Here is a 20,470-nt window from a genome sequence, read left to right as displayed (position 1 = left end):
CACTGCAGGGTATTCCCTCACGTGAATCACTGAAGAATGACTACCAACTGTGCAGCTGTCTCCAACAACTCCCCTGAGAGAGACCCTTATGTGTTTTATCTAAAGCAGGTTATCTGACCAAATTGCTGTTCCAGGAACTTCCCTTCGTAAGGCTAAGATTTGAGCATGCTATAAAGGGCTCAAAGTAATTTATTCCCCCATTCTATCTGCAATCTTCTCTTTCTCCATTTCCTGTTCCAGAAATGCCCAACAACACAGCTATTTCTTAGCTATTTGCTCATGCTGGACCCAATGCCTTCACATCTCTACACACTGGCCTCTTATGTAACCTGCACACCCCGCCTCCTTACCTAGTTGTATAAGTACTCTCCTGGGAAGTCCCATAAACATACTGTGAATGTTATTGCCTTGATCTGTCTCTTCTATCAAACTGCCACCTGTCTGAGAACTAGGAATTCATCCTAATCAGCTTTTAATTATCCATGCATAGCCCAGCATTTACCATATAGCAGGCCTTGATAAGTTTCTGGAATAAGTGAGTGAACAAATAAGTAAATAAATGAAAATATCAAGTGTAAGACCTAAAAGGCCTTCTGATATGTCAGCATTTTTTTTTCATTATTTAAAATAAGTGCTTAAACCTAATGACAGAAACTTGAACTCATCTTTATAACACAAGAAACTCGAATACACACAAGCAGCCCACGTAGAGGTAGAAAGGCCCTCCCAACCCTGGCCAATAAGGAATCTGTGGTCAGAGTTACAGATCTGACCTGCTTCCAGAGGAAAGAGTCTACATCAGAGTAGATGTATTTGGGAAATTCTCCCAGAGACATAGTAACAAAAAGTGGAGGAAATTCCTGGAGACATGAACTTTACCTATAATCAGACTGAAATCTGGGCCAGAGGGACAGCTTATTTATATCACATGTTTATTTAAAAGATGAAATAAAGTTAAGGACATTGGTTGTTGTTGTTGTTGTTGTTATATTTGAATTCCCCAAGGACAGAGACAGGGTTTTAATAAATCTTAACAATGTCTTTTACAAAACTTAACAATGGACCCAGAATGCAAACATTTACTGAAAAGAGTAAATATGTGTAAAAGTTACGTATAACTTTTATATGGTTCTATAAAAACATCCAGTGTCAACCAGGCTTGCACTATTATCTTTTTTTAAAAAAACATCAGAAATTTATTAGATGCTCAAAACATTACATTGATCTTGACATACCATATATCATACATTTGTTTCAAATGGGGTATGAATTCTTATTATTCCCATGTGTACAGATTGCAGGATCACACTGGTTATACCACCATGTTTATACATACTTCCATACTAGTGTCTGTTGTGTTCTGCTGCCCTTCCTATCCCCCCTCCTCTCCCCACCCCTCCCCTACCTTCCCCTCCCTCTACCCCATCATTTCTCTTTCTCTCTCTCTTATTTTTTTTCTCCCCTTCGCCTCACATTGTCTTTTATGTATTTTTGTGTAACAATGTGGGTCTCCTTCCATCTTCCATGCAATTCCCCTTCTCTCTTCCATTCCCTCCCACCTCTCCTTCCTGTTTGATGGTAATCTTCTTGTCATGCTCTTCCTCCCTGCTCTGTTTTGAGTCATCCCCCTTATATCAAAGAAGACATTTGGCATTTGTTTTGTAGGGATTGGTTGACTTCACTTAGCATAATCTGCTCTAATGCCATCCATTTCCCTGCAATTGCCATGATTTTGTTATTTTTTAGTGCTGAGTAATATTCCATTGTGTATATATGCCACATTTTTTTTTATCCATTCATCTATTGAAGGGCATCTAGGTTGGTTCCACAGTCTAGCTATTGTGAATTGTGCTGCTATGAACATTGATGAAGCTGTATCCCTGTAGTATGCTCTTTTTAGGTCTTTTGGGAATAGTCCTAGAAGGGGAATAGCTGGGTCGAATGGTGATACCATTCCCTGCTTTCCGAGGAATCTCCATATCTTAACATGCATATTATCTTAATATGAAGGAATAGATTATAAAAGAATGTCCCTTCTTCACTTCTCCTCAAAATGTCCCATGCCTTTGCTCTCCGTAATTAAATAAAAAAGAGTTAACATGTATGAGGTTGTAATGTAATGAGAATCATGTTTTACACAACTACTTTGTAACAAAACTGAAAATTGAATTATTTAAATAGATGTCTTATTTTGAATAGATTCCAATGGAATTAGCATCCATGACACAGAATACTACAAGATTATGACCTTGGTCTTCTTGCCTGCACCAGAGAAAGATGGAGCCTATGAAGCTGAGGTTCCTTTTCCAGGTCATAAAACTTTCCTGGCTTACCACCACCAGGCTCAGTGCAAGCCTCAAAGGGCTACATCATTGGTCAACATGATCTGGCCCTGTGGCCGATTCCAAACCTAGGCTTCCAGGCTGGTCTCAGAATCCTGCCTTCTATGCCTCTGAAGGGGCTAAAATCTTGTTTTATCCAGTGATTTCTCTGGAGGGGATCTTGAGGAGTGTCCTTGTAGCCTAGTGGTATCTGACTACTGACAACACAGCTAATAGATTTTTTGTTTTGTTTTGTTTTTTTAAACAAGGCCAATAACAACATGGTATTGGATGGAAATATTTCAAATGAACTAATGAGGCCCGCCAAAATTACATTTGTTACACAGCAAAATATAAGAAGAAGCAGTAAGGGCAGGAAAGATTGATTTTTATACAGTTGTACACACCTATAATCCCAGCTACTCAGAAGGCTGAGGCAGGAGGATTCCAAGTTTGATGTCAGCTGGACTGTGTCTCAAAACAGAAAATATTTTTTCTAAAAAGCTAAGGATATAGCTCAGTGACAGAGCACCCAACTTGAATTCAATCCCTAGTATTGGGGAAAAAAAATCTGTAGTAGTCTTTAGTGTTTATCTTATTATTGAAAGAAATAATCATTAAATATTAATAGATACAAAAGAAACAGACTACCTAATCCTCATAAAAATCCTTACTATATATGGAGATCATCTGTGAGAAAAACAAAACATATGCCGGGAACAGCTTCAACTACACATTTAATTTTTAAAGTTATGCTGTGACTTAATTAAAATTCATTCTCCTTTGAGATAACTCTCTCCTCTTTGTATTTTTTGACTGCCTTTGGACTTGAGGAGCTTTTTTCAACACTAACTAAATAACTTTTTTCTGTTCTAAAATTAATCTCTGTATCAGTTTAATTAAAAAGCTTAGCTATCCTTTGGGTCTTTCTTTTTTTTTTTTATTTTGCTCTAGTTACATAAAAATTACTTTTATATAGGCCGTAATCCATTTCCTAACACAGATCTAACTTTAAAAAATTGTATTTTTACACTAGAAATACCTAACTTAGAAGATATTTCTATTATACTAAAATGCCTAACTTTCTAATTAAACGTAATATCATCAATCTTAGTTAAACTATTGGCATTTCTCATCAAAACAATAGCCTTAAGTGCCACAGGATCTCCTCTGCCGTTGGCATTTATGCTGCCCTTGAACACATAATCAGTGGGAACTGAAAACTTAATTAAGAACCAAAGAAAAATCAGGACTGAAAATGCACACTGAAGGAAGGCATCAACCCCAGGGGGGCTGCATTAATCTGGGGACACCTACCTGGCCCAGGATACCGCCTGGTGTGCAGGTCAGATGGGGTGAACGCTCCAGCCCAGGAAAGCAGCAGTGCCCTCGGCCCTCTACCCACTCCCTGCTCCCAGCCTTCACTTCCACCCACTCCACACAATGTCTTACTGCTTGGCTTTGATCTGCCACATTTACCTTAGCTAAGCAATCACCAGTCTCAGGCAATACTTGACTTTAAGCTCAACTAATAGGGGACCTGTTTTCCTTGTTAATGGCACAATGGTGGTTCATGACACTGTAACGAGCATGCAATTATATTCTAAAAGGCAGTGTACTGAAAATTTTTTGTTTACTTTCTAGCTAGGGTAGCAATTAGTTGCTGCTACTCCCAGCTAAAAGAAATCATTGAATAGTTTATGAATTAGAACTTTCTAATTCAAAATTATTGATTGTTTCTAATAAGAATAAAATATTTTAAAAACATTCTCTCTCCTTACATTAGAATTTTAAAATATGCTTTAAATTTAAGAAATAGAGATTTTCTCTAACACTGTGGTCTGAATGATTATACAATTATGATATCAAGCTTGCATTTCTGAAAAGGCAGGAAGACAGTTTGCTTTGCTTTCATGGTGCTAGGGGTCAAATTAAGGAACTTGCACATGCTACCTAACTGTGCTACAGTAAGCAATCCCCCCAACCCACAGGCAGATATTTTGAGAACTGTGCTGAGTAAAAACTGAAGTCTATATTTCTAGGAATCACGAGGATACTCAACAAAAACCCCAGTCCTGGCCCTTGAGAACTCTGTATTATAGTGAGATCCCTTATTCCCTTCTACCTTCCCATTTTTGAACAAATATTTATTGAGCACCTACTTTAGTCCGGGTAACAGCCCAAGCACTAGGAACATAGCAATATACAAAACTAAAACACCTATCCTCACAGAACTTAATTCTAATAGAGGAAGAAACAAAGAAACAAGATACATAAAGAGGCCTGGACAATTCTGGGTTTTACTTGAAGAGACTGGATAGTGCAGATACCCATAAGGGCAATGTCAAACCAGCTGAGTAACTCTGGGCAAGGGAGGAGACTGGAGAATCAAAGTCATAGCTCCCTCTGGAGAGGGAAGCATACTTTTCCCATCCTTCATTCCTCTACTCAAGGTAAAACAATCACAAAAGCATGAGAAACTATTTGATGGTCTTTCTTGCTTTTCTCTTTCTTTCTCCTTTTTTTCTTTCTTACCTTGGTCTCTTCTAACTGCCTCTGCAGATTTTTGGGGTCCACAGCAATAGGTTCAAGTAAATGTTTGCTCGCTATGGCCTCACAGGCCTCAAGCCCAGAAAGAAGTCCACATGAAGCATCTTCGTAGTGTTGATATTTGTCCACCAGATCTTTAAGATTATTTCCAAGAACATTGCACTAAAAAAAAAAAAAAAAAACAAGAGGCAGAATGCAAGGGAGATTAAAACCTACTATCTTCTCCTGTGTCAAATAACTCTAGGACCTATGAACTATGTAACTTGGGAAACAAAGGAATTCAACCAAAGTTGTAAAGCTTAGGTCCCCCCCACTTTACACGAAGAAGTCAAAAAGCAACTCTACAAACAAGAAAATAGTCAGTAGATTTGTATGAATTCAAACGAAGGATAAAGATATCAATCATCAGAGCAGATCTGCCAGGGCACATTCCCTGGGTATTATACACCATGTGTTTAAATTTGCATTTGATGAAAAGATTTACAAATGCTTAATAAATCATTTCCAAATATCGTATAAGATTGAGTGACACAAATAGAAGAGTGTAGAGTAAGAGTCAGTGATACTTTTAAAAGCACTTATGCCCCTTTGCCAGTCTATACACTGACACTGAAAACGGAAATAGTGCTTAGGTGGTGGTTGTTGTTTCTAAACAAAACTACTTAACTTGTCCACAGATGTTTAAAAAAAAAGTGGGGGTAGGCAACAAAACATCGTGTAAGTAATTAAGTATGCAAATAATGTACTCATCAAATACATCTGTGGGGCAGTCTTATATTTGATAAGAAAGCAGTTCCCAAGCTTGAGGCCAACAGCCCCTTTTAGTTTAGTTACACGAGATCCCCATCTGGTGGTCATATTATATATTACAGTGGTGATCTATGGCTTCCTATAAATCCCTGTCAAAACTAAGTAACTTTAGGGCGTAGGTTGTGGCTCAGTGGTGGAGGGCTTGTCTCACATGTGTAGGGCACTGGGTTCAATCCTCAACACCACATACATAAAATAAATAAAATAAAGGTATTATGTCCATGTACAATTAAAAATTAAAAAAAAAACCTAAGTAACTTTAAACTCCTAAACTTTAAACACCTCTGTCAGAAGCAAAGCAAATAAATAAAACTTAAACTATGATTTCCCCTGAATCATTTTTTTAGGCTTCCTGCTTCTAAATTCAAAATAAAAGTTATAAGGACAGCATGAAAACTATAACCATAGATTGATCTTTCCCCTAAAAAAAAAAAAATTTAAAAAATTACCTTAGAGTAGAGAGACCTGAAGCGATCAGTAGCATGATCTAGTTTGCTCTGGACTTCTTTGTAGGTTGCAGAAGTGTCAATGTTATCCTTGCTGACCTTGCCTCCCTCTTTCTTGCTGCAAGATTTGGCAGCTTCCAACACCCTGTTTCCAGAAATTGTGATGTACCTCAGGTCACCTTTGTGAGAAATGACATCTTCTGAGAAACTCTTCTGCCTCTTCAACTTGGCCATTAAGCCACTGAAGTCATCTGCACCTGCTTCCAGGTTTTCAAGCTCTTGCTCCGACTGCTGGAGCCAGTGCTCAAACTCACTATAATCAGTATCAAACTTCTCTAACTCTTCCTGCAGGGAGTGTGTTAACTTCATTTTCTTCTCAGACTCTGCCAGTGCAGTTTCATAATGTACCTTCAGTTCCTTCATGTTCTTTTGCAGTTTCTCTTTTTCCTCAGGAGAGAGATAGTGGCCCTGTTTTTCGAGCAGTGCTTGTGCGGACTGTGTGGCTATGATGACTGCTTGGTGCTGAGAGATGATCTTTTCGTGTTGAGCCTACGTGAAAACAAATTGACCATAATTTTAAAGCTGTCTGGAACTCCCTGTGGCCTCAGGACTGACAGGTGTCCATGACAAAGGGCTTCTTGCCCCGATTCTCAAGCCGAACAATATTCTCCTTTGATGAATTTCAGAACAGCAAGAATTGTATTTTGATCTCCCTAATCTTATTTTTTTAAGAAAATTTCTATACTTCTCTAATAAGTACTTATATACTAATCACAGAGGACAAATGTTTTTGAGAAGCTGGGGAAAAACATAACAAATTTCTATTCAAATTCTAAAGGAAGCAGGTATAATCTAATCACATTTTACTCATTGATCCCTGACAGCAACCCAAGAGGGACTGATAAAGTCTTTACCTTATTATTGAGTAAATGATTTTTTTAAAAAAAATTAGGGAATGATCTCTATAAAACATTTAGTTAGGGAAAAAATAACTTGTAATTTTAAAATAATAAAAACATTTTTGTAATAATTATACATGAACGATACACAGAGAAGCCAAATAGAAGTTAAAGGAGCAGATATAATAAAAGAAAATACTGGAGTGACTTAGCATCACTGGACTTCAGTTTCCAGACTGTGGAAATGGAGACAATAACCTCTGTATAGCACAGATTTACTGTGAAGAGTATATGTGATCCATACCAAGACTACTTCCTGCAGACACTGATAGGCACTAGGTCCAGTCATTTCCATAACCAAAGGCAACACTGAGACAAGATCATTTATGTGACACTTTAAGAATGGTTCTTCAAAGGTTGCCTTTGATCCTATAGTAGGCATCCATCCTAGCTCTAATTACAACTGTTTGGAGTTTTTTGAAGGGCTTTTTTTTTTTAAAAAAAAAAAATAATCTCCTTTCAACAACAGCCTGCACTGTCTAGATGAGCTGAGCTCAGAAAGGGTACAAGTGACTCAAGACTGCTCAGCAAGCCAGTTTGCAAACATGGATTCAAACCTACCAGAGTGACTGAGGACAAAGCTAAATTTTAATCCAAACCCTCTCCCTTACAACATGTATAACTTGGGCAAGCTACTTGAGCTCTGTAAGTCACAGTTTTCCTGTAAAATGAAAATAAAAACCTTGAAGAGTAACTGGGAGGACTAAATGAGGTAAGGAAGAAAGAGTGAAGAGTATCTGGTCCATCATAATGGTCCCATGAATGTCAACTATTACTATGGGCTTGGTTACTTGCTTATGCTACTGCCTCACTTATGTAGAGTGCGCCATCACTAATGAGTTCTCTTTATTTTTTCTGACTCGTCTTTAATTCACTTAACCTATATTTAACATCAGGATAACAAAGGACATCCCTTTCTGTGGCCATCAAGTCTTCATATGTGCTAGGTCATTTCTATTTTTACTGACCTGGAAACAGAATCTGATGACACCACTATGTTTAAAGCCACATACCTTCACTTTCTGGTACTGCTGGTTCAGATTCTCCTCAGTGGTTCCAACATGCCCATCAAGGTCAGTTTCTAGCAAGTTACCATTGACTTCATCCTCTTCTCCCATCGCCGACCTCCCATTGCCTTCTTGAAAATGGGTCCCATTCTGCTCAATGACCTGCTTGTGTCTTGCCCCCGCCCTTTCTGAATCTTTGTCGACATTTGACAACCAGTCCAAAAGGTTTTCTATTTTGGTTTTACTCTCTTCCAGCTGCTTCGCAGCGGCAACCTGGGCAGGGAAGGTTCACACAGGTATTATGATTGCAGGCCAAGGCATGGTTTTAAGACACCCACAGAATAAATAAATATTTCGATAATTTTAGATTTTAAAAATTGGCAGTGAAAGTTTACACACTAAAATTAAAACCTTAAAGCAACAGGCAGTTTACTCTGAAGTTCTCATTGCTCTTAGAAATACATTCCAAAATTTTAATTACTATTGATGAGGGATCACACTCTCTACAAGTCCAGAGTCTCACAGCCCACTCACTTTTAAGAAGTGAATCAAAGCCAATGTTCCAAGGCTTTTGTTGTATCTGGCCAGTTACAAACCTGGACACCCAGAATTCTAGTTCTTGGTGCTACTTACTGCTCACTACTACCCGATATCACTAAATAAAATCAAGTAGCTGCTATGTAATCATTTTTGACAAAGCAACAGTGAACCATGCATTTGAATAGGACCTTTTCAGTTTCTTCCTTGATTGCTGTCTTCACAACTTTATCCAGCTCCTTTTTCGATTGTTCTGCCTTTAAATTCAGCTGTTCACATTTTATCTTCGCTTCATTAAGTTTCTGTTCTATCAAAGCCTTATCTTCTTGGGACAGCTTTTCACCATTCTCTTTTAAGAAGTTCTCTGTGTTTTTCACTATTTCAGCCAATGCCTGTGCACTTCCCTGCATATCTTTCTGCAACTCCTGGAATATAAAAAAAAAAACAGTACATTATTATCAACTTCACTCTTCTAGAGCTATAATTCTTAGAAGGGAAAACAGAGAGTCCAGCACATGTAGTTTGACAAAGCATTTTGAAAATGTTTATTTGAATTGGTTTATAGTAATCATAAGACTTAATATAATTTTAAATCTCAACAAAGAGGAAAAGCATGAGATTTTCATGCTTAACAAAAAAAATGTAGTTTGTGAAATTCTGAAAACATTGAAGTAGTCAGTATACATGCAAATTTGCATGTGCTGATTTTTTTTACAAGTATACTTACAAAGTTTGTAAATACATAGTAATATTTTTCTGTTGCTAAACATATATATGAGGGATATATATTTACTGCTCAGGATAAAAAGAAAATAGTTCCCCCAGTGAACTAAGATACCTCCTTCTATTAAACATCAGACCTTATAATATTTGCTTCTTTGACCTGACTGCCAGGAAGCTCAAAATTAAGATCTTTTCTCAGTAGTTTTCCCTTGTCTCAACAGAGGAGATTTCCCTATATAACTTTTTCTCTGTTATTGTGCATTTTAATTCTCTACATTATACTACATTTGAATTTTAATATTATTTTCTCCATATCTTAAGCCTCCTAAATTTTTCTGAGAAATATCTGAATTGAAAGAGATCCTATTTATTTAGTCATTACTGTGTGACACTATGCTCATGATTTAATTCAGAATATTTACTTAACTCTTATAATAATGTAGCAATGAAAATACAACCAATGAACAAACCAAGGCTCAAAAACATTAAGTTATGAAGCTAACAATAGGTATAGTCTGGAATCTGAACAAACAGGTATCTAGTGAGTGAGAATATTCTTTATCCTGATACCAAAATAAAGATATTCTGATCTGATGTTTTTAATTTGTTTCTCATCATCCTTCAATAAAAGGGAACAAATGACAGAGAAATATGGGAGGAAGTAGCAGCAGCTAAAAAAGTGAAAACCAAGCAAACAAAAACCCCAAAGTGATGGCTAATTTTTCCTGGTCTACAAGTGAGAAGTCTAACTTTAAATGGATTCAAATTTTAATTTACTACTCAAGCTATTTCCACCATCAAACCTCCTTTAATACCTCCTTCATCCAGTATCTTACCTAGAAAATTACCTGGCCTGCTCCAAGTTGGAAATCCAACTTTTAAAATAAAATTTAAAGCTCAGGCCAGGAACTTATAGGTATGCGTTGCTTTTCTATTTTTCAACTATCTAATTGCCTTCCAAATGACAGTAATCAAACCTAACATGAACACAGTTATTTTGTATTTTGCTAATACAAAACCAAGTTCTACCTCTTGCTTGGACTGGTACTTCTTCAACTCCATGGTGCCATCTCCAATCACAAAGGCTTCTTGGTGACCGATTAGGCGGTTCTCAGTCTGGGTGAGGAGATCACATATCCCTTGCAGTTTCTCTTTGTATTCCTGTTGACGCTCTGCCACAATCTAAAATGGAGAAATCCCAAAACACCTTTAATGTATGTTCAAAATTACTATGTGTTATTTCTTATTAGAACAAACTTTTCAAATTTCCTCTACTAAGCTTTTATAAGTATGCTGTAAACATGATAGCAGTGGGGTACACACTGAGCCAAGTGATACAGAAAGAACGAGCATGTCCCATATACAAGGAAAGAGATGGTGTGTGGATGAAATTGCTCAACAGAATACTGGCCATGCATATGTGTAAGAGATGGAACTTCTGACCAACAGGAAGAAACATCTCATTTTCTTAAGCTCTTGAAACCTGCGACACACATAATTAATTCTGCAAAAGGACACCAAAAGAGAAGTTAGTCGTGATTTGTCAGTCAACATATCTGATAAGTATATACAAGTTATCATGCTAGAGACAATGCCTGGGTGCTTCAGGAAATAATAAAGAAAAAATTGCATGCAATACTTTTTACTTAATCACTATGTCTAATTGCACTCCCAAATTTTTCTCATTATTGCTATTAGATATAGCACTCTAGTGCAACTCAGTAAATCTTCTAAAAGATTAATAAGTCAAAACTAATTACTTGCCTCTTTCATGTTCCTATTATATATACACTAATTATTCATCTTATAGTACAACACTTCATGTTTATTAAAAACCTAGCACATGCTAAGTGTTTTACATATATTCTTTTGTCAGTGTTCATAACACTACCAGATAAACACTTATTATTTCCAATTTACCCATCAGAAAACTACAGTTAAGTGACTTGCTCTCACTCACACAAGTGAGTATGGCAGCTGTCATGCAAACTCAGGCAATTTGACCCTAAAGCCCACAATCAGAGCTGCCATATCATCTCCCAGAAGAAAAAGATACTCTTATCTTTCCTTTGCCATATGTTCATTAATTTATCCCTTGACATTTCTGACTGCAACTTTATTTCCTATTATTGGGGATAGGTGGGAGGCAGAGGATAAAGAATGGACCTACACTAACTAGTGTCAGAGAGTCTAAGCTAAATTATGGCATCGTTATAAAAAACAATATTTGTTAAACACTGCAGGGTCCTGTCCATTAACACCGTCCAGAAAATCTTTCTACCAATGCTATTATCCTTGCAATCTACATCAAGTTTTCACACTAAAGTCAAAACAAAGAATTCCATCTCTACAAAGGCAAACCTTCTGATCATCGAGATCTTGTTCTAGCTGTAACTGAGTCTCTAAACGTTGCACATGAGTAGTTGCTGATTCCTGTACATCAAGAAAACACTTCTGAGTTGTATTTAAGAGCCTCAGCAGTTGTCTGCTTTGGTTGGGGGACAAATCTTGTGCATATTCAGAAATGAAGAACTGAACATCGAAGGCAGTAGTCTCCAGTTGCATTTTGGTATGTCCAAGATCTTTTAACACATTCTGTAAACAAAGTTGTAGAAGTTATCAAGAAAGAATGAAGTCATGATGAAGTTTACATTAATATGACTAACTTTTCAAATATGCTCCTTTGATCAGTAGTCAAAAGTTTAATGACACTGTTTTCATTATTCATCATCTAGTAACATGACAATTAATTAATTAAATGCATGGTAGTTAATACACTATGTAAAATAAATAACCCTTCCAGGAATATTTTATCTTACCCTGTGTATTACACTTAAATTCTGCCAAAAGACAAAGGTCCAATTTACATATATTTATAACACTTAAGAGAACCAATGACATTAAATATCAGTCCCTAATATTCACAGCATCTATTTAATTGTGGTAACAATTAAACAATTGTGGAATCCAGGAAATGTGAAATATGAATGAATTAAACAGGCCAGAATCTCAATTTTCTGATTCTGAGGAAAGGAGTCTCACCATGTTCATGGGGCATGTTGTTCAAACTAAGAGCTTGAAAATAAAAAATCATGCCAAAACTGACTACCATAGAAAAACTATTTATACTACTGTGTATAATTTATACTATTTTGTGTTTATGTGATTAAATAATACATAAACAAATATATACATACAAAGCTCAATATGTCAACAGTAGTCATAGTCTGATAAAATATTTGGGACAGCATCAGAATAGCATCCACAAAGTTGTGATTATTTTTTTTTAATTCTCCCCTTCACTCTTTTTTTAATTTACTTTTTAGTTATAGGTGGGCACAATATCATTATTTTATTACTTTATTTTTATGTGGTGCTGAGGATTGAACCTAGTGCCTCACGCAAGCGCTCTATCACTGAGCCCCAACCCCAGCCCCAAAAGTTGTGATTATGTTATGGCTATGTCAACTATGAAGACACACCTCTTAGAGACAAAGAATTCTTTTTTGTCTTAAGGAAGTCAAAAAGATTTATACAGTAAGTCAATTTTTAAACACTCACTACATACATCCATAGATTTTATAATGTACTTTGTCACATTAATTCTGGTACTTGCCTTAAGAAACGCCAAACTTTTCTTTACATGTTCAGGATCTTGAACATTCACAGTCTCAATATCCTTCACAGATTTGCTCTTTTCTGATATCCAATCTGAGAAAGACTGAAGTTTATGCAGAAATTCCTCATGGGAAACTGCTAGTTTAGACTGGAAAATAAAGTTGTGCATTCATTTCTGTCTCCAAAATTTCAGAATTCTATAAACAGGGGTTCTTTTTTAAGGGCTTAACACTCTAAAAATAAAATACTTCATCTTGTGACTAAATTCTCAAACACCCAAATTTCATTCAAAATTTGTTGCTTTCACGCCTACCATTTCAGAGTCCACTGCAAGCATAATATGCTTCATTCTTTCTGAAGACACACTGCCAAGGGAAGAGAAGGCAGCCTGCAAGCTCTGCTGGCTCATGCTCAGCTCCTCAAGATGTCTTCTGGGGAAGTTACTGGGAAGAGACCTCAAGAACTCTTCTGCCAACTTCATATCTTTTCTTAAAATCACAGCAATTGGAGCCAATCCCAGTTCAAATGTCTGAAAAGAAACATACCCAGATCTGGTTACTGTTCAGTGAAAAACATAAACAATAAACATAAAAGTACTAAGTACTTGCTTAGCTGATACCATAAATCCATAAATAGATAATTGTTAGAGTTTGGATACAGGATGTCCCATGGCTGGGTACCCCAGCTTGGTGCTTTGGGAAGTAGAGGCGACTTTCAGAGGTGGTAGATCTTTAGGTCACCACAGATATGCCTTAAAGGGGCTTGTAGGTCCTTATCTTAACCCATTAAGCTCTAAGTTTTCAATTCTGTAAATAGTTCAACAAAACTGACACAGGTATACTAAAACAGGTTGGAAATTATAATCCACAGCGTATATGTATTACATTAATTAGTATCATAATTGTTGTATGATCCTATTATATTTAATTAGCATTATTATATTATATATTACAAATGTGCATAAGTGTTTATAAGTGTTCCATATCTGGGAGGATTCGACAAAATAAAGCAAGTGTCTTTCGTTTGCTCTCCAGCCATACAGTAAGTGGTTTCATTCTACCACCTACTCCCCACTATAATGTGCTGCCTTTCCATTGGCCTAAGAGCAACAGGGCCAGTTTAACTGATCCATAGATTGGAAACTGCAAAACTAGGAGCCCAAATAAACCTTTTCTCATTATAAGTTGGTTATTTCAGGTATGTGTTTCAGTAATGTAAAGCTAACTAACAAAGCAGCAGATAATTCTTACCTCTAACTGTTTCAGTTGATTCTTTAAAGCTTCTAGATTGTTATCCACAGACTCATTGTTGTCTAGGGGGGGCTTCATATCTTGAAGCAAAGCCAAATATTCGTGCATTTTTTCAGTGTGCTGTAAACACTGCTGCAACTCAGTGGAAAACTAAAAACAAATTTGGACATTTTGATTCAATCGCCTTTATGCAGATTTTTAAAGCAAATAAAATGTATGGGATTGTTCCCAAATGTTTCATGCAGGTACTTCCATATAAAACATAAAAATCGACTTACTTGTTCCACTGAGCTAACCCCAGAGGTAATTTCTTTTGATCCAGAAATACATTCCAAGTGGTTTGGGAAATCACTATAGAGCTGCTCAAGCTTTCCGTCTCTTGGTAATGCTGAAGCACACCCAGCAGAACTTTCCAGTCCAATTTCTTTTGTAGTTTGTAAGTTAAGGGAACAGAGATTTCCTTCTTTGTGTTTAAGATAATCAAGAACGTGTGGCTTTTCTTCCACTATCTCACAAGCAGTACCTGTTTTTGGAGTCACGATTCCCGTCTCTTCTCCTTTTTCTGAATATCCATCAGAAAGTAGCTTGCAGAAAATCTGTTCAAGTTGCAGTGGAAGTACTCTAGATGAAATCTCTCTTTTCTCTAGGTCACAATCTGTTTGAGTTAAATCTCTCATCAACTCCAAAACTCCTGTGACTTTCTGATTCTGTTGATTTTGCTTCAGTACATCAAGGAGAAGCTCAGACTTCAGATTTGCAAAACAGAAAGCATCATCTCTCTTTTCTGCCTTCAGTTCTGATGAGTTACCCATTGGGCAAATTCCATAGTTATCATCGTTTTTACAGTCACTGGGCACACTAGATGCTTCATTTACCAACTGTGATGAACTAACCCTTTTAATTAAGTCTTGAATTAAAATTTTAGCATCTGCACAAGTTGAAAGGTCTCCCACCTCTTGAGGATTTCTATGGCCTTCTTTCAAACCGCTTTTTAAGATATCCTTTAAATCCTCCACAAGTACTGAAGATAAATCAGGAATCTGAACCTCCTTTTCTTGGGGTCTTAGAGACGAGGCTTGTTCTTTTGGTGACTGTTTCTCAACTCTTTCTTTCTTATCATTAATTTCTGAGGAGTCAGTTTCTAAAATGTTACTAGAGTTATTATTTTTTATTCCATTCATATAGAGCTCTGACTTTACAAAATTGCTATTTTCTTCAAGGTCTTCCACATTTTTAAGAGGTAGGACTGAAAGGGTGGTTTTGCTGTTTTCTGGTGTGAACTGAGGAATTTGTGTTGCTCCTTCCAAGATACTTTCTTTAGTACAAAGATCATTTTGCTGAACTGTGTCATCTAGAGGCTGGTCTTCTTGGGTAGGTGTTGACTTCACTTTCATATTATTAACTTCTACCTGCATATCTTCTTTCATGGGAGGAGCAGCTATTAAGACATGCCTTGGGTTGTCTTCATTCAGTTTCAGCACATCTTTTGCTTTGATATTTTTAGCACAATGTTTTAAAGAAGTGAACAACTCAAGCTTTTTCTCAGAACCCTCAGTGACTGAACCTTCCTTGAGGCTGGTATTCCCTTCAGACAAGGTCATATGTGAAGAAATGTCATCACTGTCCACTCTGGAAACTGATGTGTCAAATATTTCTTCAAGATCCTCAAATTGAACTGGACTTTTACTAATCATTGTTTGTGTCTCCTTCGATTCATCTTTAAAAGTTACAGTTGCTTCTTTCAGGCTTCCTTTCTGATTAAGTTCTTCATTGTTTGTGATGTACAGCAATGGAAACTGAGTCTTGTCTAGCTTGAGGTTCTCTCTTTTATTAGGTAAATGTTTGAGGTATTTATTTTCTTCTTCTGGGCCTTCTAAAAGCAGTTCTCCTTGTTCTAAGCACATTTTCTGAACTGAAGTCTCATCCTCTGTTTGCATATTGCTTTTGCTGTTTTTCCCTTTAGTTGAACTTCTTCCATTTCCTTGGTGATCTCTGTCTATCACAGAGACTACGGAAGACACCTGGCCTTCTGCAGGTTTTCCTGTTAACTCAGGCTCAGAACAAATGATTTTATTATAAGATGAGTCACCTTTAGATGTTACAGTCTCAAGATATTGATCTCTGCCTTTCACAAAGTCTGCAGATTCTGGCCCTTGAATCAATTTGACCTTTGTGTTCACTGGACTACTCTCGAATTCAGAAGGTGAACTGATGTTATTTTGTGAAACACCTTCAGGACCTAAGGCTTTTTCTGATTCAGTATATTCAGTGACAGGCAGCAATAAATCTTTAAGTGCCATCTCCTGACTTGACAGATTTTCTTTGCTTTTTCCAACAACCTCAGTTATATGTTCTGGAAGGCTGCCTCTTTCAGTAAATACGTTGCCCTCGCTAGCTGATTCTAGCTGTAGAACACTTACACTTTGCAGTTTTTCTAAAGAATTACAATTATACATTTCATCCAAGAGAATCATTTTACGAATATTTTGATTTTCATCACTGTTTTCCTTTCCAGCAGTGGAACAAAACTGGCCATCTTCAGCCTTATTTTGGCACATTGGTCTTCCATTCTCATCTTCCACTTCTCCCCCTTCCTCCTCATCAAGATCATCATTACCAAGATTGTCATCATCATCGTCGTCATCCTGATCATTACTGTCACATATAAAATCCCCATAACTTTCTTCACTTTGCACAGAATCTAAATGATCAGTATCAGATTCAAATTCTTTTCCAGTTTCAACCTCTTGTTTTCTTCCTCTCCAACTGCCAGTGTCATCAAATTTTAATGAAGCACCAAAGCTCTCTTCCTTTCCCACAGTTTCATTATCAGTCAATGAGTCGCACTCGTCACCTTCAAGGTCATTTGTGGGTCCCCTTTCTGATACACTCACATCTAAGTCAGCAGATCTTAAATGCTTTCTGTCACCAGAATCAAATTCAGCTTTCTCAATACCTACAAGAAAATCCTGCAGACATTGTGCTCTGCCCCTCAAATTTAAGCTACCAACTAGTTCCTCCTGGGCAACCACAAAATCTTCATTCTCTTTTGGAACATCATAAAAAATTTCACCAGGAGGCGCTGTCCCATCTGTTTCCTCTTGTAGTGTATCATAGTCCTCGGGCTGCAGACAATCATGGTCATCACCTTCAAGAAGCAGAGAATCATGGTCATCATCTTCAAACAAGGGAGTGTCATAAAAGTCATCATCACTATCAGTGTCTGTTCCTGTGTCACTCTGCTGATCATCCAGCAGTGACGTTTCATAGTCACCAGCTCTGGCAATTTCTTCATGCCACAGTTTACCAGGTATGTGAGGTGGGCTGGCACTATCAGGACCACCCCTTGGAGACATGGCACAGGAGTCCTCTTCCACTTCACACTCCTTTTGCTCCTCTTCAGCTTTCGTCTGAGAAGCATCAGGCAATTTTTCATTCTCCCCAGAAGTATGTGACACATATTTATCATTATGATATTGTACTTGAGAGGTACTACTGCCAATATTTAAAGATTTTTGTTCAAGGTGCTCTTCCTGTAAGCTGATGTTAATAGCTGCAATTCCTAGAAACTGGTCTTGAAATTTTTCTCCCATTCTTTGATCTGATAACATGCTTTGGTCATTAAATGACAATGAAGAGGCTTCATATTTATTGCCATTGCTCTCTGGGGTGTGTCCATTATTTAAATCTCCCTGACTGTGCCTCAATTTATCATGGCTTAATAAGGCACTTAGCCTGGGGGAATAGTCAAAGATAGATGCATCCTGGCTGATGTTATCCTCATTCTCCAATTCATTCAAATCACAGAGTCTACCAGTTTTCAATGTCATGATAGGATTTGTTATCAAATCACTTGCAAAGTTTTGAATGTTTTTAGAACAGCTGTTTTCATCTGCATGTTCATTTGTTGCAAGTTGACTTTGACTTTCACATTTATTAAGTATGTTTTCAGAGCCATGTCTAAGCATGCTATCTTTTCCAAGTTCAGTTTGTGTCAAATATGATAAGGGATTGGGAACACATACACTGGATGAACTGTTAACTTTATTATCAATTGTTATTGTATTTGCCAGGTTGTCAGACTGGTAAGATGCACTAGTGATAACATTATTTCCCATTTCATGAAAGTCTTCAGCTATGGCACACTTTCTATTTTCAGGATTCTCTTCATGTTCAGGTTCAGTGTAATGAGATTTATAAAAAGTAGCTGGTGAAGTTGCACATTCATCCTTTTCTATTCTTGGAACATTAGTAAGAACTACACCAGGGAAGCTTAAGACATCAGGACTTTCTCTTGTGGGTATGTCCTCCTCAAATTCTGCCCTGCAACCTTCTAGTAGTATACCAACTGCCTCATCCAAGTCTCCATCATACAGCAAAAGCCTCTGCCCTGTGTTGGCATCCATATAACTATTTACCATCAAGTAAGATAAAAATAATTTTTTAGTTTGTTCTGAGTTCTGAGTTGTCACTGGCTCTTCTCCATCAAAAACATCCTCTTCTTGCCTGTAATCATGAACTGTAGATGGCTGGAATTTACAGAAAGAGAGCCATCTTCTGGCATTTTTACATGTCTCTAAGTCTCCTAAATCAGGCATTTTATCTGGCAGTGTTATATTCTTTAAAACTGATACTGTTTTATTATCTATAATTCCGAGCTGCTTGGCAACATCCAAACCAATGACTTGAGAACTTTCTGGAATATAAAGAGCAGCTATTTTCTGCCTGCCATTCAGTATTTTGTAGGCCAACTCATTTGTAATCAACTCTTGCTGCAAGGAGGAAGATGTAGGGAATATTTCACCAGAATGGGGCCAAATGAGTCCAACATAGCTTCGCTGAGCCTCTAGAACCAAGAGAGCACTGCTGGAAGTTATCAGATCACACTGGACTGCCTCATCTACTGTTAAGCGTTTAGCGGGATTAGAGTGGATGATTCCACCTGTTTGAACCTGATAGGTGAGAATACTGTGGGCAGTGTCTCTGTCAAGCACCCCTTCTGCCATGGCTTCTTCAACAGTCAGTTTTTGACCAGAGTTACAATTGACTAGACCACCAGACAGAAGCTGAGCACCCAATAACCTAAACATGGTCTCACGGTCTATGAGACCTTCATGAGCAGCTCTTAAAATGCTTATGCTTCTTCCACATTTTAACGTTATTCTGCCCCCTTCTTGTGGTCTCACAGGTAGAAACCACATCCCAGTACTTTCCTGTAAAACACTTCTTTGTACCATATCTACTAAAGACACCTTCTCAGAGGTGCAGGGGTCAATTAGGTCCCTGCACATATTTTGCCTTTCTAGAACTTTAGAAAATAATGTTGAGGAAACCAAGTTCTGCTGGAATGCTTTGTGTAGGGTCAACTGTTCTCCCGTAGCTGGAACAACCAGAAAGCCTGTGGAAAGCAGTATCTCAAGAACTTTGACAGCCATGGATTCTGATATCACGCCTTGAGCAAGAGCATCCAGCACAGGAATTGTGGTAGATGGCACAGCAGAAATCATCTCCTTAGCTTTATTTAACTCTTTGAGTTGGCACAAAATTTGTTCATCAATAAGGCCTTGTCTTTCAGCATCTTTGAGGTCAAAGCACTTTTTTAACTCTGGTGAAATTAGACCAGAAATCATCAGCTGTGTCTCAAGCAACCTGACTCCTGTGTCATAGTCAATGAGGCCTCTTAAAACTGCCTGAAAGACTGAAAGGACTTCTCCAGTTGTCTGATCAACGGTGCCTGCAATCACTTTATCCAGCTGAAAGGTAAAGTAAAAAAATTACAGGTCAGTCTGTTAAACAACAGCAGGGAGAGTTTTATGCAACTTAGTTTTTTTTTTTTTTTAATAATACACTTCATCAAAATATCCTCTACTTACCAAGGCGCAGCAATTCTGTGAATGTTAGGCAGCTCAAATGCACAAGTGATCTATGTCAGTGATCTATTCAACAGCACAGGATGTGATAAAAGCTTTAAAAACAACATGCATCTGTGAATTGAAAACTTGATATTGTGTACATTAACAAGGTTAGTGAGGACACAACAGAGTAGATGGTGACAGAGAGAAAATAGAACACGTACCTAGAAGGCCAATCATGCTTTCTGTATTTGGGTGAGATTAGAGTCTAGTGATATGAAAGAGCATCAAACCCCATGCTATTCATGTTTACAGCATACAGGTTTCTTCAAAGACAGTAAAAAACTAAGGAACCATAAAAATTGTTACATACCCCCCAAAATGTGACAAATTATGT

The 20,470-nt window shown here is 37.3% G+C and overlaps 1 protein-coding gene across 22 annotated transcripts in view; it reads right to left on the bottom strand.

The window, feature by feature from the left end:
* Dst (dystonin) overlaps positions 1-20,470 on the bottom strand; it is a 427,642-nt gene that overhangs the window by 110,772 nt on the left and 296,400 nt on the right. For 17 of the 22 annotated variants that reach the window (XM_021721801.3, XM_078019848.1, XM_078019847.1 and 14 more), the window contains 10 exons: positions 14,500-19,974; positions 14,222-14,371; positions 13,285-13,500; positions 12,970-13,119; positions 11,715-11,948; positions 10,383-10,535; positions 8,822-9,055; positions 8,100-8,366; positions 6,131-6,676; positions 4,857-5,033 (listed from right to left, as the gene is read on the bottom strand). In XM_021721801.3, coding sequence (XP_021577476.2) covers positions 4,857-5,033; positions 6,131-6,676; positions 8,100-8,366; positions 8,822-9,055; positions 10,383-10,535; positions 11,715-11,948; positions 12,970-13,119; positions 13,285-13,500; positions 14,222-14,371; positions 14,500-19,974 — 7,602 coding nt within the window. The remainder of the gene's footprint in view (positions 1-4,856; positions 5,034-6,130; positions 6,677-8,099; positions 8,367-8,821; positions 9,056-10,382; positions 10,536-11,714; positions 11,949-12,969; positions 13,120-13,284; positions 13,501-14,221; positions 14,372-14,499; positions 19,975-20,470) is intronic. The other 5 variants (XM_021721816.3, XM_021721817.3, XM_021721819.3 and 2 more) reach the window with 1 other exon arrangement.

This window comes from Ictidomys tridecemlineatus, chromosome 8 (assembly GCF_052094955.1).
Source record: "Ictidomys tridecemlineatus isolate mIctTri1 chromosome 8, mIctTri1.hap1, whole genome shotgun sequence".
Taxonomy (NCBI): Eukaryota; Metazoa; Chordata; class Mammalia; order Rodentia; family Sciuridae; genus Ictidomys; species Ictidomys tridecemlineatus.
The sequence above is the reverse complement of the archived record's forward strand: the minus strand, read 5'-3'. Positions and strand labels throughout refer to the sequence as shown.